Below are 22858 nucleotides of genomic sequence, written 5' to 3'. Positions count from 1 at the left end.
AACACGTCCACAGTCATGATTGTTTTTAAAGAATGTCCCCCATCGCCTCTCCGTCCGTTTCCCGGGCGATGTGGGACACACAGCAGCTGTATGTACAACCCACAGGGGACTTATCCATTCAAGACAGCAGTTGGGGCCCAAGAACCCAGTGACAATGGACCTAGGGCCCTCCAGGAACCAGGGGCCTCTAGAACCCAGGAACAGTAGAACCAAGGGGCAATGTTTTACATCCATCTGTACCTCAATATTATCAGCCAGGAGGTTACAACTCTAACTTGATGTACTTGATTTTTGTGTCCATTTGATACTTTGTGTGTGTGTGTGTGTGTGTTAGTGTGTGTGTGTGTGTGTGTGTGTGTGCGCGCGCGTGCATGTGTGTTTGAGAGAGTAAGGCGTCAGTCAACTTAAGAGTTGGAGTGATTCTCAGGACAGATTGGCGCCCCCATGTGGCCGGACGGCTGTTCGCTTGTCGTCTGCCTGCATACATCCTAGTGTCGTCACTTCTCATCAAACAGTGAATACTTGACACAGACGCCGTAAGTGGCAACATTTTTATCACTAGATTACATTTTTTCCAGTTTTTCCTGCGCCGACTTAAAGAGTTTGATTTTGATTACAACAACACATACGTTAGGATTAGTCACAGTAATGTTGACACCTATAGAAAATGCTGTTGGACTTCTTTCTCTAAATGTTCAATTGAATACTCGTTTGAATATATCAAAATTACTATCCTCTTCGTAGCTATATAAAACCAATGCTTGTTTTTTTAAATATTCCCGTAAGTATTTACAGTCGAGTTGAACGTGTGAGAGGTGATGGCGATCTAGCAGTACCGTACATTTTCTAACGTTTTACTCATGATCACAAATGTTTTTCGTAGTACATCTACTTCATGCATCAAGTGATTCCCAGGGACACGACGTCCCGTACGCAACAGTTTTTTTTTCTTCAATATGATGTTAAAGTCTTTACTCAGGATTGTTCTAGAATATAAGAGTCTCTTTACAAACATTCTTTGTGTTGGTATTTCATTTAAACGCTGTTGCTCACCCCCCCCCCCCCCCCCCCCCCCCCCCCCCAGCCTAACCGTCCCTTTAAGAACCCCTTAAAGGCATTGGTGATGTACCAAGCAACTTGTGTTTTTTTTCTTTGAACTTAATACAAAAAAAATCAACAAAAACATCAACAGATAATGTTTGTAACTGAATAGAAACGGGGTTAGGGCCGTCTGAGAACTGGCTACAACCAGTGGGACTTCACATACACATACGGATACACAAAGCAGGATGCTCGCACTTCTCTCTCTCTCCGCTCCGACCAGAACATCATACAAGGAGAGGTGGCTGCGCCTCCAGCAGAAACAAATGCTTCACCACTCCACCTCTCATGCCCAACATCTCGACTTTACACAAGCAGAATAAATAGAACACACGCCGCAAGCACCCGCTGACCCCTGACCCCCTGACCCCAACCTCTCGGTCCTGAGTCCAGAAGACAAGATGGCTCCTCCCCCTCCCCTCAGAGCTCATAAAACCACCGCCGCTGTCGTCTTGGAGACGGAGGGAGGCAGAGGAGGCAAGGCCACGCGTAAAGGGGGCGGGGCCAGTGGCCTCAAAGAGGAAGCTCAGCCGTCAGGGAGCAGTCAGTGTGTTTCACCAGAGGACGTGCTGCCGCCGGGGCTGGCTCCGACAGATTCCTCGCCCTTTACCTCTTTGTTCACCCTCAGTCCCTCTCTCTCTCCTCTCTGTCTCGCTGTCCTCCTGTGTGTCAATCTGTCCGGCGGTCTGCCGGCCTGTCAGTCGACTCTGGCCATTCGTCCGTCCGTCTGTCGGTCGTTTGTCAGCCTGTCTTCACGTGCGTCCGTCTGTCCGTCTGTCCGCCTGCCTTCATGTCTGTCCGTCCTTCTCTCTGTCCGTCGTGATGTCACTCATTGCGTCTGTCTGTCTGTCTGGTCTGGTCTGGTCTGTCTGTCTGTCGGCCTAGGAGTAAGACAGGTGGGAGTTAGAGATGTGCGACGTCACCGAGGTGCTCCGGCTGAGGACCCCATCGGGGCCCCCTCCCCCCCCGGCCCCCCCCCCAGAGGCCGTCCTCCTCAGGGGCTGGGGGCTGTTCCTCAACGCCATCAGGCTGGGGGCGCCCCGCACGGCCAGCCCCGCCCCTCCCCCGTACACGCCCCCCTGTGAGGAGGAGGAAGAGGAGGAGGAGGAGGAGGGAGGTGCGGGGGGGGGAGGGGGGAGCATGGCCAGGGACTGGGAGGAGGAGCGAGAGGGGAGGTGCTGGGAGAAGGGGTGAGGGTGGGGGTGGACCAGCGCGCCTCCTCCCCCCCCGCCCACCCACTCCCTCTCCCGCTCGCGGTCCCTCTCCCGCTCGCGGTCCCTCTCCCGCTCGCGGTCGCGCTGGCGCTCGCGGTAGAGCTGCGGCGTGCTCTGGTGGTGGTAATACTGCCTCTGGGAGGAGGAGGAGGAGGAGGAGGAGGAGGAGGAGGCGGAGGAGCGGGACGAGTGGTGGTGCTCCCGGCCCTCCCTGGCCTCCCGGCCCTCCCTGGCCAGACCCAACGCCACGCTGAGGGACGACACCACCGCCGCCGGCTCTCCCCCGCCCCCCCTCACCTCCCCGGCCCCGGCCCGCCGCAGGTGGTGCGGGGGCGGGCCGGGGGCGTGGCTCCAGTGGCCGCCGCCGGAGCGCGAGGCGTGGGGGGGCGCGGGGTTGGAGCCCAGCGCCATGCCGCTGAAGCCCAGACGGAGGCTCTCCGAGTCGAAGGTCTCGATCTCGCCCGCCTGGCGCTCCAGCAGGGAGCGGATCCGCTCGGAGCGCTCGTTCTGCAGGGACAGCATCTCCTCCTCGATCTGCACACACACAGGCACACACACACACACACACACAGGCACACACACACACACACACACACACACACACACACAGAGTTACACACAAACACACGCACACAGACATAAACATAGAGATACACACACAGTGTTACACTCACAAACACACACACATGCACAGGGGCACACAAACACACACACAAACACATAGAAATACACAAACACACACACTTAGAGATAAACAAACACACACAGTTACACACACACACACAGACACACATTAAAACACACACACACACACATATATGTATATATAAAGACACAAATGTAGAGACATTCACACACGCATTTGACTTTACTGTTAACGCTACAGGGAGCGTTATGTATTGAGACGCTACGCTGCAGTACGACACATTGAAACATGCAGAAGAGATGCGTGTGACTGGGAGCGGTCATCGTACCCTCTGCTCCAGCAGGGCGCGCCGTAGCGACACACGCTGCTCCAGGTCCTTCACCTCGCGGTCGTGCTGGGAGTCGCTGTGCATCTTGATCTTGCTCTGGTACGCGTTCAGCAGCTCCAGCTCCTGCTGCAGCTGCATTCGCAGCACCTGGTACTCCGCCTCCTGGGTCTCGTCCAATCGCAGCTGGGGACACACGCGCGGACACAGCCACTGGGTTCATCATGTTGAAGTCTAGGAGCAGCGTTCGACGGCTTTGGGCCCTCTTAACTAGCGAAACGCAATTTGCGATCCCTTACTACCTGTGGACTGTTTACATCAGGCCTCGGTGTCAACACAGTAACAATGACAAGGAGAAGATATGTACTATTTAGGAAGAATTAGACAAAGTCATGACTGAAACATGTAAAGGAAATACATATGGCTCCCTCGGAAATCCCTCCCTCTCTCTTGTCACTTATCACACATTCAAAGCATCCGATTTTATTTCAATGACAAGGTTACGTGAACATTATGAGCTGAGCATCCTGTACCGTGAACTACTTGTCAGGTCAATGATCTGTGGAGCTAAAATGACAAATAAAGAGGCAGATTGTCTAAAAGTTCAAACCTCAACCCTCTGGAACCATGCTGTGTGTGTGTGTGTGTGTGTGTGTGTGTGTGTGTGTGTGTGTGTGTGTGTGTTGTGTGTGGACAGATTAAGGCTCTGTTAATTTAGTTCAGATTGGAGGATAGGGTTTTCTCAGAAACAGAGAGAGAGAGAGAGATGGGAAGCGATTTACTGAAAGACAAAATGACATCTGAACATGTTTACTCACAATCTGGGTTAATCTGGGTTGTATTTGGGGGTAATAATCCTGGTTATTCCCTGAATCTTTGACAGTTGGTTCCTACATTGACCCCTCCCCCCCCCACCTAGGTGGTGGTACAATCCTGAGAGTCTGCATCAGTAGGTCCCTGACTGTTGTGTGTTCATCACCGTACTTACCGCCTGCGTGGACAGCATGTCGTTGATGGAGTGGTCATACTGCTCGGCCAGGATGGCCAGCTTGCGGGTCTGCTCCTCCTTCAGCCTCTTCAGCAGGGCCTTGTGGTCTGCCTTGGGCGTGGTCTCCAGCAGGTGGTTCCTCAGAGCCTTGTACTGCCGCGTCTGGATCTTACACGTGTCCTGGAACTGGCGCTTGATCTGCAGCTCTTTGGACTGTAGAGAGGAGAGGAGGAGAAAGGAGGAGGTGAGAGGAGGACAGGCCAGAAGGGAGGAGCAGAGAGGAGAGGGAAGGGAGGAGGAAGAGAGGACAGGAGGAGAAAGGAGGTGGTGAGAGGAGGAGAGGACAGAGGGGATGAGGAGGAGGAGAAAGGAGAGGGAAGGGAGGAGGAAGAGGACATGAGGAGTAAGGAGGTGGTGAGAGGAGGAGAGGACAGAGGGGATGAGGAGGAGAGAGGAGAGGGAAGGGAGGAGGAAGAGAGGACAGGAGGAGAAAGGAGATGGTGAGAGGAGGAGAGGACAGAGGGGATGAGGAGAGAGGAGAGGAAAGGGATGAAGAAGAGAGGACAGGAGGAGAAAGGAGGTGGTGAGAGGAGGAGAGGACAGAGGGGATGAGGAGGAGAGAAAAGAAGGGAGAGATGATAGGAGAGAGGAGGTGACCGGAGGAGAAAGGTGAGGGTAAAGGAAAGAGAGTTGAGAGAGGAGATGGGAGAGGAGAGGAGGAGGAAGAGGATGAGAGGAGAGTGAAGAGAGGAGATAGGAAACATAGGTGGAGCTCCCATCTTCTCAAAGTCAAAGTCCTGCCTAGTATTTTCAGGAGCCAACTGAACTGCATATAGATGGGATAGACTTATTTGAGCAGTGCAGCTCTGGAGCAGAGGGAGGGTAGGACTTTTACTTTGTAAATGTTCAATAGTTTGTGTGTGTGTGTGTGTGTGTGTGTGTGTATGTGTGTGTGTGTGAGAGGAGATGAGGAATACTGAGAGATCCCTGCTTTACCGGCGGGTGTCTCAGCAGACAACACTCCCTGCATCTCCACAATATATTGCCAGGAATGAGCAAACGCAGGGAAAAAACAAGAACCTCCATCTACCCATTCATCCAGGTGTCCAGTGTGTGTGTGTGTGTGTGTGTGTGTGTGTGTGTGTGTGTGGGGGGGGGGGTCCAGGGTGGGGTCATCCGTTAGTCAGGTTTAGTCAATTATCCATGCAAACATGTCAACTACATAGAGAACATGTAAACATGTTTTAGTGTGATGTCTCCAGGACGCTTATTCAGCCCAGTTTAGATTTTCTATGGAGGACTGCAGATCATTTTAAGGGAGATCTAGAGGGTCACCATATGAATTGGCTTTTCGAGATACAATTCCTGCCAATCCAGAATACTGTGTTCTTCAATGTACTTCAAGTTATCGCTGGTAAACAGCAGTACTGGTGTCATTTCTCGTTCTGCTTCAGACCAAACAACTGAAGCATTATGTAAACGTCCATCTTTTATGGGCTCTGTATTCCATAGACCATTTGATAGCATGATTCATCAAGCACCCTCATTCTCTCAGACCCATCGAGATCACTGCACCACTTGCAACCTGTGCTACCCTTACCATCCTAACTATCTAGCCGGCTAGCAGGATGTGAAGCTTGGCATAGAACGGGGTGAATTAGATAAGACTGGTGGCCGGAGGAGAACAGGGAGGGTGGGGATTATGACGACGATGATGATTGGGTGGAAATTAAAATGAAGTGGCAGTGTAATATTCTTTCAGATTAAATTAATTTAATCGTAAAAAACGGATATAAAGACAAGAGGATAAATGAAAACTCAAATAATAAAACAAAACAATGATTTCAACACAAAACTATTTATTTTTGGTGTAATCACAAATTAAAAGTGACAGAGCTTTACAACATGCCAACAGACACTAAAAACGATGAAATGAAAACAAAATGGCTGCCAACATAAAGCAGTAGTGAAATACTGCAGGGGTTCAAAACATACATATGGTGTATATGTAAACAAGTATAACACATGTAGACAAACATACATATACAGCACAGGTATGCCATCACATGCACACAAACATACAAGTACACTTACACATGTATACAAACATACATATACACCACAAGTAAACTTACACAAACAAAGACACGTACATGTACACAAACACACACATAAGGACACAGGAAGGAACTCGGTTACAAACAACAAATCATATTCAAACAATTGTTGGGAAAACACTTCTTTGTTTGGGACAAACGTCTGTTTTCAGGATCCACATTCTAAGTTCACAGACCAAACTATTCCTTCTCTAACTGCTGTCTAAGGCCCCAGGGCAAACATTCTTCATAAAGATATTTGGATAAACTTTAATTCATCCCTGCAAAAGGTCCTTTAACCTAGGTGCACAGTAAGGCTTCTCCGGTACTGAATAAATACTAGTGGAAGAACTATCTGCTAACGATTCCAACGGGAGACCGTAGACTAGATGTCTACCTTCAGTAGTTTTCAACAATCTTTGGAATCTTAGTTTTTAAAATTGCACACCCAACAAGATTGTCTATGGCTTCAGATAAATAAAAGAAGAAAAACCATTATGAAAGTAGAGTTGTTCTATTACACCAAAAGTTTAAATGTTGGTTTCTTGCGTTTGATATATCTTGCGTTTTATATAAAAAAAATCAAGTTTCAGACCTTTGGTCACAGCTGGCCTGAATTAAATAGAACATTAGAAAAACTCTCTAACTAAAAAATAATCAAGTTTACATGGTAAATAAAGAGAGTACTGCATAAATATTGCAATAACAAATCTCATATAAAACTATGCCTGGACCGTTTTGTACATTTGAGACACTAATAGTAACTATAAACATGTTTAAGTCTTTAAGTCTTTGGAAGAGGGGATTGTCCTTCAGGCTGTCCTCACAGTTTATTGCACTCATCTTAGGCTAGCTAGAGCTTAGGTTCAGGGGCTAGAAAGCTAGCGTCTAGATAAGGGGCTAACTCGCTAGAATGTAGCCCGCTTTAGGGGATATCTAAAGTCTAGCTTCAGTGGCTAGCTAGTTAGCAGGGGCTTAGTGCTCCAAGGGGTGAATGTTCACATGCGTGTGCTCTCTCACACCAACACTTAACAACACTCTGAGATCATACGACTGACACTAACAAAAATAACATAAACTCATACCCAACACAAAAGATTGCACAAACACGGTCTTCACAATAACCATAAATATGTCTTATAAAACAAGAACAGAATCAAAGAAAAAATGATAATTAAAAAAAAAAAAAAACTTTTACAAAAAGCATGATGGTGAAACACATAAAGATCACATGACACCTCTTCTCATTACAATCAGCCCATCTCACCTAACCCTTAATTACCACCAGCCAATCACTTCATTGGACATAGGGTGTTGCGTTCTTAACAAACGACACACTATGGACCCAAACTCCTTCAAAAAAACTCTGCGCCACACACACACACACACACACACACACACACACACACACACACACACACACACACACACACACTCTATCTCCAGGGCCGGGCCTTGCCCCTGATGAACCTCCCCGAGGAGGTCCTCCTCAGCCCACACTCCCAGCCCTTCTCCTCCCTGAAGCCCCTCTCCCTGTCCAGCCTGAACCTCCTCTCCCTCTCTATCCTCCGCCTCTCCCTCTGCCGCCGCTCCCGCTCCTCGCGGGGCAGGAGGCGGGGCAGACGGCTTGGCCTCTCCTCCCGCAGGAGCCCCAGAGCGTGGAGCCTCCGCAGGCAGACCGGCGGCAGCTCCTTGAGCACGCGGCTCGCCAGCGCCAGCACCAGGGCGTTAGCCTGGTCGGCTAGCATGCCCACGGGCCGGCGCAGGAAGCGGCGGAGCCAGGAGGAGGCGCGGCCCAGCGCGGCGAGGCAGCTGGGCCGGGCGGGGGCGCGGTCGGGAGCGAGGCTCCGCAGGGGCACGGGGATGCGCGAGCGCAGGACGCCCCAGTTGCGCCCCGCCTTGGGGAACATCTGGTACAGGTTCCGCTCGGCCACGCCCCCCAGCAGCGATTGGCAGAGGGCGAAGAGGGGGCGGGGCAGGCGGAAGAGGAGGCGCATGGCGAGGCGCGAGAGGCGCCGGGGGAGGCGGCGGGCGGGCTTGACCACGAGCACCAGCAGGAGGTAGAGGGACAGGAAGAGGGACAGGAAGAGGGAGGGGGAGCTCAGGAAGTAGGCCGACACCAGCACCACGGGGACGTAGTAGAGCTCCAGGCTCAGGGATAGGCCGAGGCTCAGCAGGCCACACCCCCAGACGCTGACGGACAGGAAGGAGGAGAGCGAGAGGGAGCAGAGTGAGCGCAGCAGGAGGAAGCAGAAGAAGAGGGCGAGGAAGAGGAGCTCGGCGGAGAGGAGCAGGGAGGAGAGCGAGGGCAGCGGGGGGGTGCGGCGGAGGGAGAGGAGGAAGACGGCGAGCAGGAGGAGGGTGAAGAAGGAGGGATGGGCGGCGATGGAGAGGGTGAGGAGCAGACAGACGGCGTGGGAGAAGAGGGAGGGGAGGGAGGAGGGGGCGGGGGGAGGGGGAGGAGCTGAGGAGGGGGGGGAGGGCTCCAGCTCGTCCAGGGAATGGGGGAAGTAGAACTCCGAGAGCTCGTCCAGCTCTCGCTCACGCTCCCGCTGACGCCTCCTCCTCTCCAGGGAGGGGGAGTGGAGGAGGTCGGACGGACAGCCGTCGGCCACGCCCCTGCCTTCCTCCTCTTCGTCGTAGTCCCCTTCCTTCACTTCGCTACCTTCATCGTGCTCGTTCCACTCCTTTTCCGTCCCTCCCTCTCTTTGTACGTCCATCTTTTCCTCCTTCGGTCGTTCCACCTCCTCCTGCCCTTCTGCCATCCTGTCTTCCTCTGCCTTCATCACACGTTCTGTATCCTCCTCCCCCTCTCCTCCTTCCTCCTCCCTCTCGCCCTCAGCCACGCCCTCCCTCTCTCCCCCGCCAACCTCCTTCCCACCTGTTCCCCTGCTCTCTTCCACACCTTTTTCCTCCCTCTCCTCCCTCACCTCCCCTTCCCTCTCCCCCCCCACCCCCACCATCACTGCGGGGGCCTGGGGTTGGGGTCGTTCCGGGGGGGCCCCCGAACAGCCGTCTGGGGGTCCCTGGTCCCCGCTCTCACTCACTTTCAGACTCTTGGGCTGCTGCCGGACCTCCACGGCGTGCTTCTGCCGCAGCTCCTGCTCCCGCCGCTTGTTGTACTCCATCTGGTTGGTGAGCTCCGTCTGGTGCTGCGTGCGGATCAGCTCCGCCCGCGTGCGCTGCACCAGGCCCAGCTGCCGGAACTCCACCTCCTGGGTGGACTCGTGGTGCCGCAGCAGCATGGCGCACTCCAGGTCCTTCAGCGTCTGCTTCTTGTTCAGGTCCTGGGGGAGGGAGGTCAGGTGGGAGGGGTCACACCTTTATATAGACTGACACCGCCCTGGAGCGCTACAGAAAACCATTACAACGTCTGCTCTTAACACCTAGAGCTACCTTCAACTCCCTAGAATGTCTCACTAAAAACTCGTCTGATGAACAGGAATCTAGATGGTCCTACTGGAAGGTTCTACAAGGAGGTGCTACCATTTGAAGGTTCTCTGAGTGGTAGGTGTGTGTGTGTGTTGTACCCCTTTGGAGCAGGTACTGCAACATCTAGAAGGCTCTACTAGAAGGTTCTCGAGGTGCTAGGTTTTGCTAGGCGTGTCTTGTACTTCAAAGCAGATCCTGTTCTACTCTAAACATCTACAAGGTGCTATTATAAGATTCTTTATGTGGTCGGTGCGTGTTGTACCTCTCTGAGCAGGTCCTGTTCTACTCTAGAGGTTCTACAACTAGAAGGTTCTCCAGGTGTAGCTCTCTAAGCAGGTTGTGTTCTGAGGTTCTACCACTAGAAGGTTCTCCAGGGTGGAGGTGTGTGTTGTACCTCTGGGAGCAGGTCCTGTTCTACTCTAGAGGTTCTACCACTAGAAGGTTCTCCAGGGTGGAGGTGTGTGTTGTACCTCTGGGAGCAGGTCCTGTTCTACTCCAGAGGTTCTACCACTAGAAGGTTCTCCAGGGTGGAGGTGTGTGTTGTACCTCTGGGAGCAGGTCCTGTTCTACTCTAGAGGTTCTACCACTAGATGGTTCTCCAGGGTGGAGGTGTGTGTTGTACCTCTGGGAGCAGGTCCTGCTCTACTCGATATAGGATCCTTGGATCTAGGATCTAGACGATTCTACTAGAAGGTTCTAGGAGAAGGTTCTCCAGGGTCGAGGTGTGTTCTCTACCTCTCTGAGCACACCCTGCTCCAGTCTCAAGGTTCTACCACTCAAAGGTTCTCCAGGTGTGTGGTGTACCTCTCTGAGCACGCCCTGCTCCAGTCTCAAGGTCCTACCACTCGAAGGTTCTCCAGGTGTGTTCTCTACCTCTCTAAGCAGGCCCTGCTCTAGTCTCAAGGTCCTACCACTCGAAGGTTCTCCAGGTGTGTGCTGTACCTCTCTGAGCACGCCCTGCTCCAGTCTCAAGGTCCTACCACTCGAAGGTTCTCCAGGTGTGTTCTCTACCTCTCTAAGCAGGCCCTGCTCTAGTCTCAAGGTCCTACCACTCGAAGGTTCTCCAGGTGTGTGTTGTACCTCTCTGAGCACGCCCTGCTCCAGTCTCAAGGTTCTACCACTCGAAGGTTCTCCAGGTGTGTGCTGTACCTCTCTGAGCACGCCCTGCTCCAGTCTCAAGGTCCTACCACTCGAAGGTTCTCCAGGTGTGTTCTCTACCTCTCTAAGCAGGCCCTGCTCTAGTCTCAAGGTCCTACCACTCGAAGGTTCTCCAGGTGTGTGCTGTACCTCTCTGAGCACGCCCTGCTCCAGTCTCAAGGTTCTACCACTCGAAGGTTCTCCAGGTGTGTTCTCTACCTCTCTAAGCAGGCCCTGCTCTAGTCTCAAGGTCCTACCACTCGAAGGTTCTCCAGGTGTGTGCTGTACCTCTCTGAGCACGCCCTGCTCCAGTCTCAAGGTTCTACCACTCGAAGGTTCTCCAGGTGTGTGCTGTACCTCTCTGAGCACGCCCTGCTCCAGTCTCAAGGTCCTACCACTCGAAGGTTCTCCAGGTGTGTGCTGTACCTCTCTGAGCACGCCCTGCTCCAGTCTCAAGGTCCTACCACTCGAAGGTTCTCCAGGTGTGTGCTGTACCTCTCTGAGCAGGTCCTGCTCCAGGTTGTGGCGCGCCAGCAGCATCTTCCTCTTGTACTGACGACACTGCAGCTCGTAGTACTGCCGCTGCCGCCGCAGCAGGCCTGCCTCCTCCTCCGCCTGCATCTGCTGCAGACACTCCTTCTGCCGCACCAGCCACTCCTGCTTCTCCCGCTTGGGGGTGGACTGGTTCTCGTTCAGCTCCTGGGGGGGGGGGGGGGGCGGGAACAAACAAACTTAGGATACATAGACACAACGCTGCTCTTATCCATTATACCCATTTTATGCTGCTCCTAACTCACTAGGTCACTTTAATTGTGCTGCTGTTTTGCACTGTATGACAAATCATATTCAAACTAGACCTTAATTGCTCTTTTGCACTTCTATTTAGATCTCCATCTCGTTGTCACTGTCCTTGTACTCAAAATGACAATAAATAAATCTGATTATGGTACATGCAGTACCTCCGGTGGGTCCTCATTCAGGTTCTCCAGACAAATACTATTTAGATACTGGGTTCTACCACAGTATCTAGCCCTACAGCCCTACATACAGACCACTGTATGTGGTCTGTATGTAGGGCACACCTACATACAGACCACTGTATGTAGGGCTGCTTTGTTGTTGTGATAAAAGGCTGTTTGTGTTGAATAGTCATGGTTCGGCTACAGGAGCGTATGTGTCAAGTAGTTAGCAGCTCAAGGAGGAGTTGAACTCTTCAAGCTGGTCCTTGGTCGATGGACCTGTCTTGTCTGCTGAGTTAGGCCTGGTAAGGTATGGTTAAGGTGTGTTGAGATGGGTCAGGTTAAGCGGTCAAGGGGAATACCTCTTTGAGCTGGTCCTTGCGTTGGCGGTACTGTCTCTTCTGGGACTCGAGGAGGCTGGTGAGCTCCTTCTTCTGCTGGGTCAGGATGTGCTGCTGGAACTTCTTCTCCTCTGCCAGCGCCGCCTTCATCTGCAGAGGAAACAACGCGTTCACAACTACGTCATACATCTGGACAACTTCACATATACTGCTACCTTCTAGTGCTATACTGCTGCCTTCCAACACTAAGATGACTTCACATCTGCCGTTACCTTCTTGAACCTTCCCAACTACTGCTATCAACTAGACGGACCAAGACAAGCATAACCTTGAGTTTACATTGACTGCTACCTTCAAGTGCCTTCACATCTACTGCCTTCATCTGGTGATAAACTCCAAGACAACTTCACATCTACTGTTACCTTCTCGGACCTTCCCATCTATTGCCTTCGTTGGAAGGTGAATCCCGCCGTAACTTTATATATACTACCTCTAGGACCTTCACATATACCGCCATTATCTGGACCAAGACAAACAAACAAATCAGGCTCACATCTACATCTACCCTCTAGTACCGTCACCAGCAACTTCTCCTGCTCCAAGCAGGAGAATCCTTCACATTGTCTGCTGTCCATCCAAACCAACCCCTCCTCCTCCTCACCTCCTTGTCCAGGATGGCGTGGTGTTTCTTGGTCAGTTTGTCTCCCTCTCCCGAGAAGCTCCCCCTCTGTCCCTCCAGCTCCTTGTCCAGCCTCAGCTGGTGCTCGTCCATCTCAGACTTCAGCTTGTTCTCCAGACCCATCAGCTGCTTCTGGTGCTGCCGCCGCATGCGCTTGTACCTGCAGGGGTCAAAGGTCAGAACTGAGATCCATGGGGCCAACTGATTCAAATCCAAATATGTGGATACATTCATTTACACTCAGCAGACGCTTTCATACAAAGTTACTTGGTAACTTATAGTGAATTGATATTCATGTAATTCAGGAGCAGGTAGGGGTTAGGGGTCTACTTGCTCTAGGGTTGCTACAGGTAGACTGGGGACATAGGGGTTGGAACCCAGAACCCTCATCGCTAGACCACTACACAATCCGGCATTCAGTACGCCACTCATACGAAGACTCCCCTCCCTATACAGTGTATATGTTTGGTTCAGTTTATTGGTTTAGTTGACAGGGACCACGTACAGAACAGGTTCTATACCAGAGTTATTGGTATAGAACTGGCATTAACCACACTTATGTATACATTATGTTTGGTTAGATATTTATGGGTATACATACCCTGACATCTGCTCCCTCAGAGCGGATCCCTGTTCGTGTTCTTGGATCTGTCGGGTCACCAGGCTGGCCGTTCTGATGGTGGCGAAGTGGTCCCGTCCTCGCCTCCGCCTCCCCCCACCTCCTCCACCACCTCCTCCGCCTCCACCCCCACCGACACCGACTCCTCCGACTCCTCCGACTCCCACCATAGACATGCCGTCCCGCTGAGAGTCCAACTCTGGCTGGTAGGGGTCATCGTAGATGTTGTCATGGCTCTGCAGGGGGAGAGAGAGAGAGAGAGAGAGCAATAGAGAGAGAGAGAGAGAGAGAGAGAGAGAGAGAGCAATAGAGAGAGAGAGAGAGAGCGAGAGTGAGAGTGAGAGAGAGAGCAATAGAGAGCGAGAGAGAGAGAGAGCGAGAGAGAGAGCAAGAGAGCGCGAGAGAGAGAGCGAGCGAGAGCGAGAGAGAAGCAGACCATTACAATTGCTTTAGATGTATCACATGCAGACATGTCTCTCACAGACAGACACAATACAGAGAGACAGGCAGACGGACCAGTGGTTTGTGCAGGACGGAGCTGTTGGAGCTGACGGTGTGCTCCCCCTCCCCCATCATGACCATCTCTCCGCTGTCGTCCGACCCGTCCGCCAGGCTGTTGACGGAGCTGCTCTGGGAGCTGGCGCTGATTGACATGCTGGGCAGCGAATGGGAGCTCTCCATGCTGTTGACCGTCCCCGTACGCAGCATGTACTGCTCCGCGTCCTGTCGAGACAGACAGGGAAGGTGGTCACGGTTAGTGACCATCTGTGTCAACGTTGTTAACACATTTCATCAACTAACCTCACTGCACCTTAATCGCTCTGCAGTCAAATTTAATCACATCGAAACCTGAGCTTGGGTGTTGTCCATTTAAACATTGTAACAAGTATGCAAGAACTATGTGATGCAGTACTAATCCGTGTGTAAATACGGTATCTGGAATGCGTCTTTAATCTGTTTACCCAGCCTTAATCGGAAAAAACGCATGTGATGCATGTGAACCTTCTGCCTAAGTGGATTCAGTGACCAACAGTTGAATGAAGTAGCAGTGAAGTAGCAGTGGGCAGTGGGCGTTTGTGTGTGTGTGTGCGTGCGTGTGCGCGTGCGTGCGTGCGTGCGTGCGCTACCTCCTCCTCCTCCGCCCCCTCCGGCGCCGGGCCGTTGTGGACCTCGTGGAACAGGATCTTCTTCATCTTGCGGTACTGCAGGTTGTCCAGCTCCCTCACCGCCTCCTTGGTCCGGGTGATCAGGTCCATCACCGCGGTAACGGGACGCTCTCTGCACAAGAAGTGATGCTGCGCAAGTACGGGAGGGGTCAAAGGTCAATAAGTATTTGAGATGAACAAAGGATCTCGGAGTATTTCACTTTTAGAGAACAGTATAACTTTTGGAGAGTACTGGGATCTAGGAGTATTTGACCTGTAGATAACTAGCAGTATAACTTATAGAGTACTAGGATCTAGTAGTATTTAACCTGTAGATAACACTAGCAGCGTAACTTGTAGAGAGTAATATGATCTAGTAGTATTTAACCTGTGGAGAACACTAGCAGTATAACTTGTAGAGTACTAGGATGTAGTAGTATTTAACCTGTAGATAACACTAGCAGTAAAACTTGTACAGAGTAAAAGGATTTAGTAGCATTTAACCTGTAGAGAACACTAGCAGTATAACTTCTAGAGAGTAATATGATCTAGTAGTATTTAACCTGTAGATAACACTAGCAGTATAACTTCTTGAGTCCTAGGATCTAGAAGTATTTAACCTGTGGAGAACTCCAGCAGTATAAGTAATATGAAACTCGTAGAGAGTACTGTAAGCCTTTACCTTGAGCAGCACGTCAGAGGTAGGTCTGTCCTGAGCGATCTTCTGCAGGCAGGAGTCCACAAAGTTCCGGAAATAATCGGACCTGGGAGAGAGAGCGAGCGATGGGGAGGAAGAGATAGAGGTAGAGATGGATAGAAAGTGAGAGAGAGAGATGGAATGGTAGAGACAGAGGTGAAAGCAGAGGTAGAGAGGTAGAGATATATAGAGATAGAGACAGAGAGAGATGTAGAGGTAGAGAGAGTATGAGATGGAAGGCAGAGATAGATGGTAAGAGAGACAGATGAAAAGGTAGAGGTAGGGATGGATGGATAAATATATAGCAAGAGAAAGAGATGGAGAGATAGATGGATAGTAAGAGAGAGAAATATAGTTAGTTCATCAAGCCAGCGGAAGGCTGTGGTTGTGTGGAGCAACAGAACTCCTGGTAATACTGGTGCTGACTAACTTAAATCGATAGACTATCCCCTGAGCAGGCTGATTTGTCGACAGAGCTAAGAGGAGCAAGCCACAGGGATAAGGCCTGTAGCTCAGGGGTAAGGGCTGGGGTGTGAACGGGGTTAGCGATGGGTGTCTTACCAGTGGCTGGACTGCAGGATAGGGCTCTCGTTCTGGGCTATGTGGTATAAGGCACTCATAGCATTCATGTTGAACAGAGGAGGCTTCCTCTCCGCTACAGGGAAAGAGGAAGAAGAGTATAAGAGGCGAGCTTTAGGTCAGGTCTATACAGCTAACAACACCTGCTTATTTATTGTTTCCTACTTTTTACATACTGTCTTGTTTTTTTAATGATGCTTCGTGCTATTGCGCTAATGCGCTATTCTCTTTTGCTGCTGTAACACTGAACACGTCCCTGCTGTGTGATTTATGTAAGAGGATCTTTTCTTATTAACCTCCATTGCTTTATGCAGGTAGCATTAGCATACCTAGCTCTATGCGGGTAACAATAGCCTACCTAGCTCTATGCCAGTAACATTAGCCTAGCTAGCTCTATGCAGGTTACATCAGCCTACCTAGCTATATGCAGGTAACATTATCCTATCTAGATCTATTCAGCTAACATTAGCCTACCTAGCTCTACAGAGGAACCATTATCATACGCAGCTTTATTCAGGTAACATTAGCTTTCCTAGCTCTTTACAGGTAACGATAGCCTACCTAGCTCTATGCAGGTAACATTATCCTATCTAGATCTATTCAGCTAACATTAGCCTACCTAGCTCTACAGACGAACCATTATCATACGCAGCTTTATTCAGGTAACATTAGCTTTCCTAGCTCTTTACAGGTAACGATAGCCTACCTAGCTCTATGGCCGTGATGCCTAGTGACCACACGTCCACCTTGCCGTCATACTGTCCCTCGTCCATGGCCAGGATCACCTCTGGAGCCATCCTGCAGTGAGAAGACCAACAACCTCAGCTGATAGGAAGCTACCGCTACATACAAAGTAAAGGCTAAATTACAGATTCAAACATCTTTAGCTACACATGGTTGTTTTGAGATAATCTGTGCTCCGTATAAAGGATTTTATGTGTGAAATATGCCATGTTACATACTGTTCAATCAAGTCCAACAAAAGGAAAAGCTCTGATTTTACTGCTGGGAGAAATAATACCACTACAGAATCATGAATTAGGTTGCAGCATGCCTAGCACTGAAGCTTAGCTAGCACTGTATCATGGCTTAGGTTGTAGATGAGTTAACATTGTAACGTGGCTATGGTTGCAACATGGCAAAGGTATTTACCAGTAAGGCGTTCCCACAAAGGAGTTGGCCGGGGCGCAGATGGAGGCGGAGCCAAAGTCTCCAAGCTTCACCTGACCTGGCTCAGTCAGCAAGATGTTACCTGCCTTCACATCCCTGGTGGAGGGAGAAAGGGAGGGAGGGACAGACAGACAGACAGACAGACAGACAGACATGAAGCAAGACAAAATGTAAGAATGTACATAGTCTGAATGTGTGTATATGTGTGCGTTTGTTCTCTTTTATTTATGTGCGAGTGTGTGTGCACACTACCATCATGTTTGTTTGTGCGTGTGCATGCATGTATGTGTGTGTCTGAGGCGTTACCTGTGAATCATGTTGTGTGAGTGCAGGTAGACCAGACCCTGCAATGCACCATGGGTAATGGCAGCAATCTCCACTTCCTGTAGGGGCTTCTTATGGACTGGAGAGGGAAACACACATCATCCAGATGTTAACACGTCTGTCTCCAAACACATCCAGATGTTCTTAACATCCATCTCCTCTACCACAACAAGATGTTTACACATCTGTCTCCAACACATCCGGATGTTCATAACATTCATCTCCTCTGCCACAACCAGTTGTTTACACATCTGTCTCCAACACATCCAGATGTTCATAACATCCATCTCCCCTACAACAACCAGTTGTTTACGTTTCTGTCTCCAACACAATCACATGTTTATAACATCAGTGTCCACCACAACCAGATGTTTATAACATCCATGTCCTAGCAATCAGATGTTTATAACATCCATCTCCTAACAACCAGATGTTTATAACATCTGTCTCCAACACACTCACCTTCCAGCAGATCGGAGGCAGACCCCAGGCAGTACTCCATCACCAGCTGGAACAATAGCATATGATCATGTTAATTAAAGATAAATTGTTACAAAATATGAAAGAAATCGAAAAGCTCAAAATATTTCCAATGGTTTTGAATTGAGGATAGGGAAAGGGAAAGAAAGGTAGGGAAGAGAGAGAGTAGAAGGTAGAGGTAGAGAGAGGGGTAGGTATATAGAGTATACTAACCCATGCAGTGTGTTCCCTCAGGTAACAGCCATGGTAGAGAGAGTTAAAGAGAGAAGAAAGGTAGAGGTAGAGAGATGGGTAGGTATTTAGAGGTATACTAACCCATGCAGTGTGTTCCCTCAGGTAACAGCCATGGTACTCCACGGTGTTGGGATGTCTCAACTTCTGAAGGAACTTCACCTCCTTTATGATGTCCTGCCATTTCTACATGACCACATGAATAGATTAATGTATTAACACAATCATACATAAACACATGAATAATATACATGAATACTACAAATTGCTATTACCAGTAGCAGCTACCAGCAGCTGTTAGATGTAGTCGCTACTAGTAGCTTTTAGATGAAGTCACTAACAGTAGCTGTTACCAGTAGCCGCTACCAGCAGCTGTTAGAGGTAGTCTCTACTAGAAGCTGCTACCAGTAGCTGTTACAAGTAGCCGCTACCGGTAGCTGTTAGATGTAGTCTCTACCAGAAGCCCCTACCAGTAGCTGTTACAGGTAGATATTATCAGTAGCTGCTGGAGACTCACCTCGTTGGACTGTTTGCCGCTATAGGACATCTTCTTGATGGCCACAACCTCATTGGTGCGGATGTCATGCGCCTGGAGGATCACAAAGGTCATTTAACAATCAAACAACCAATCAAAATACAAAATGTAAATAATAAAAATGTATATTAATATTTGAAGGGATAAGACAAATCCTCTAACCCTGCATTAACAGGTCACTAAAGCAATGTTCTACAGGGTATCGGAAATGTTCCATTTGAAGATAATATCATTATAAACATTGAGACTGTAATACTGCGTGATGCATCCCTGTACATCGACACCTGGCCTGGGGGGTGTACTCACAAAGTAGACGGCTCCGAAGCTTCCATGGCCGATCTCCCGGAGGTCTGTGAACAGCTTCTCGGGGTCGTCTCTGTAGAAGAGCTCCGCCACCTCCGGGTCCTTCAGGCTTCCAGCCCGGACACTCGTGGGCATTGCCAGCGCCTGACGACCAATAGGAATATCGGTTTAAAATGGTGCTGTAGGTCCTGGCTAAAACTGCCCAACCAGGATCATTTAATCTGCCCCCCTAATCATCCCCCTGTATAATTGGCTGACTCATTAATTCCGTCACTCTCCACCTCAAGCTGGTGTGTGGTGAGCGTTCTGGCGCAGATTGGCTGCCGTGCATCACCCAAGTGGGTGCTACATTGGTGGCGGTGAGTGAGGTCCCCCCCTTCAGTGTAAAGCATCTTTGAGTGGGAGAAAAGCGCAATATAAATTCAATCCTTCTTCTTCTTCTGTACGACGATTCACGAACTATGATGTGAGCGTGAGGATTAAGGAACGCCATAACCAACTGCAGCTATCAGTGGGTGAGATACCCTCTTTGCGAATATCCGTTCCGGTCGACTGCACCCCTGCCTTTGTACAAGAAGACTTCGATTTTAGCTCCTGATTCATTTCTGACTCATCAGTGCCTCTCTTCCCTGATTGCTACGGAGAATTCATCTTGCCTGTCCGTCACATGCGTTATTGTGACTCCCCCACAGGTCGATGAATGCAACACTTCTCCATGGCAGAGAGACACAGAGAGGAAGGGAGCAAAAAAGGGAACGGGGGCGTTATTGGGGGTGTTTATTTTCTAAATCATCCGCTCTTTTCTACCTTGTTTCTTTGTGACTGATATAATTCCTATATCACTGGTGTTCCTTGCTATTTACTACTCGTCAGGTTAACAACATTACTACCAAGTCAGGTGCAATACTAGGAGCAGGTGGTGGTGGGACTTCTTTGGACATTGGGGTTTGAAAACAGAAACTGTGGAGTGAAACACCCTAACCATGAGAATATCCTGTCCTAGATTAACCTCTGGGGAGGCACACATTACCGGAGTCTAGCACATGTCCCGACAACAGTCTTAAAACAAGTTATCCTTAGCACAGGATAAAAAGATCCTCCCAAAATACAGAACAGGTTTGTCCACCCTAGCATGATTCAACCTCATCTAACTACTGGAATAAATCTACTGTTCAATGAAGATGAGACAAAGCTAAATCTTAAGTAACTATGAATAGGCAAAGTGAAAAAGATTATTCAAATATAGGCTGTTATTATAATACAGAAATATCAACACAAGATTTCAGAAGATATGGTGAAGTGTCATCAGCAATGGGTTTCTTTATGGATTATCAAATTACTCATTAATAGATCAAGATTTCAATGAGGAAGTCTGGGGGTTGACTAAAAACAAGAAGTGTGCTGTTGACCATCATGCTGGCTCTTTTCAAACGCATCGATCTCATGAAAGGAACAGATCCTGTGGCCTGTCAACACTAAAGCATCCTGAAGGTGTTTTCATTGGTGCATAATACACCTGCAAACATATTCTGCAAAAATACGGATTCTCAAAGCATATTTCTACATTTATGATTGGTGGATGATAATCGGATAGTTATCATTAAACGCGATGGGGGGTTTGAATCGACATGCATGCAGCATTTTGCACTTGGCTGGTTAATAAGGCTATCATAGCCCACTGGCACAGAAACACAATATGTATGGAGAGACGGATGGCTACCAGCAGCCAGCCGTTGAAGCAGCAGGCCGACAACAGGCCTTTATTATGACATGTCCATGTTTACACTCCAACCTTCATACAACAATCCTGCATATGGGACGGACAGTATATTTATTGCATTGTATATCCTGACAAGATACAATAACTGGTGCGGATAAAATACTGTCCGTTATTTACAGAGGTGGCATTAGTGTTGATCTGATGAGAGCTGGGTGAATTTATTCGCGTGTATGCACATCACACCTGACAGGCCATCTAACCGGGCAAGTCAATAATCAATTCATCAATTAGATGATCAATGTTTCAGGTCTCACCGTGGCTTATGGTATCCACTGTAGCTAGCCGGGGCTAGCTAACCGGCCTGGGTGAGAAGAGTCTGGTCTCCCTGCGGCTTCTGTCCTCGTCTTTCTCAGGTTTATTCAAAACCAACCCGCCGCAGTCCGTCCATCCTGGCTCTGAATCAGTGTCCTCGCCATGATCGATTATCTATTATCTATCGGTTGGCTACCCCGGCTAGCACAGCGCAGCATCCGTTATGTGTCCGTTTATCAGCCCGCTAGCTGCAAGGTAGCTTAGCAGGCTAGTGGAGTGACGTCTACAAGGTAGCCTAGCAGGCTAGCTGGGGGTAGTTTAAACGGCTAGCCGAGGGTAGCCTAGCCGGCTAGCGGAGGTGGCAACAGCGGAGCGATCTTCCCAATGGAAAATCAGTGGTTAGTTCGAGCTAAACGTTAGCTTGGATGCTAGCGGTGCAGGGGAAGATAATAATAAAATACTGGAGCATGAATTGCAAACTTGTCCCCTCCGCTTATCGCTATAAGCTGTCATTACGTTGGTGTCGATCTCATCCCCGATTTTGACATTTTCTTTTTCTCCGATCCCATTCGGTGTTGTGCGTCCGGGACTCGGTGATGGCGGAGCGGGGCTGGAGCCGAGAAGAAAACGGAAACTGAGTTGTGACGCTCAGGGCGGGGACGGTCCGCAGCGAAGCCCCCCTGGCACCCGGAGTTCCAGCAGAGATCACTGGTGTTCCAATGAGGGAAAACATATTGATAGTGTAATGTGATCATATTATATTCATGTTTGGCAGCTTTGGTTGGTTGGCTCATGTGAATATCAGTATCCATATAATCTTTCAAAGGATTTATTTATTTTTATACACACAAATATGCACTCACCCTTACACACATAGATATATACTCAAACCTACAGAAACATTGTAATGGAATAATAACATTATGAGGTATAATGGAACTATTGACAGGCGACAATATATTAGACAATGGACATAGTGAATGATTGCCACCTGATGAGCACACACCATTACACACACAAAACACAAACCTATCAATAGTCTTAAACACACACATAGACTAAAACACAGACCTCAAACAAATATAGTGTATGAGTGCAGCTAGACCAGAACCTGCAGTGCACCATGGGTAATGGCAGCACTCTCCACTTCCTGTAGGGGACACCTATACATGCACACACCTATAAACGCACAGAGGAATGGCTCAGTCCCTCTCAAAATCTTCAGAGCTCCAAAAAGATGTGGCCTTTGAACCCTGCCAGCGGAGCAAGGCAAGGGAGGATGACATGGCCAGGATTAAGCCTCTTATGCAAACAGATTTCACATGAATTTACATAAGACCATCCTGGCCAGCAGTCGGCAGGGATGCTGCTCCCTGACGACTGCTTCCACGGCAACGCCATCCATCACACACATCAGTTTGGCCGCGGATTTCCTGGAAAAATATAATCCTCCAATATACCTAAATATAAAATACAAATATAATCCTTCCCTCTACATAATGTAATCAATGCTGACAGATTATAACACTTTAGAAGATTAACTCTCATCCTAGCACTCTGTAATCCAGCCACTTTCTAATCGATGAAAAAACATTTGTGTGAAAACAATGATGGTTAGGGATACATAGGGTCAGGGTTCTTCTGACCCAGACACAAGCCAGCAGCTTTCTGGGGGTTTCATTTCGTCAAGATATTAAGATAAGACGATATGATCCCAACCCCTGATCACGGGATGTTCGGATCTATGTTTCATGCCAGAGAACAGTTGCCCAGATGAAGAGGATGTTAAATCCTGCCAGAAAAGTGATTCTACAACACCAGTATT

The 22858-nt window shown here is 49.3% G+C and overlaps 1 protein-coding gene across 1 annotated transcript; it reads right to left on the bottom strand.

The window, feature by feature from the left end:
* Positions 1-6116: 6116 nt before the first annotated feature.
* Positions 6117-21623, bottom strand: taok2b (TAO kinase 2b). The gene is made up of 17 exons (XM_079757341.1): positions 21036-21623; positions 19005-19145; positions 18681-18752; positions 18248-18349; positions 17915-17960; positions 17435-17531; positions 17111-17224; positions 16665-16756; positions 15941-16034; positions 15365-15446; positions 14665-14832; positions 14054-14260; positions 13520-13773; positions 12901-13078; positions 12261-12389; positions 11435-11638; positions 6117-9657 (listed from the first exon to the last, which is right to left on the bottom strand). Exons 2-17 carry the CDS (start codon positions 19134-19136, stop codon positions 7807-7809), a joined length of 3822 nt encoding a protein of 1273 aa, XP_079613467.1. The 5' UTR covers positions 19137-19145; positions 21036-21623; the 3' UTR covers positions 6117-7806.
* Positions 21624-22858: the final 1235 nt, after the last annotated feature.

This window comes from Pollachius pollachius (assembly GCF_949987615.1).
Source record: "Pollachius pollachius genome assembly, chromosome: 19".
Classification (NCBI taxonomy): Eukaryota; Metazoa; Chordata; class Actinopteri; order Gadiformes; family Gadidae; genus Pollachius; species Pollachius pollachius.
This window is presented reverse-complemented; position numbering and strand designations above follow the sequence as displayed.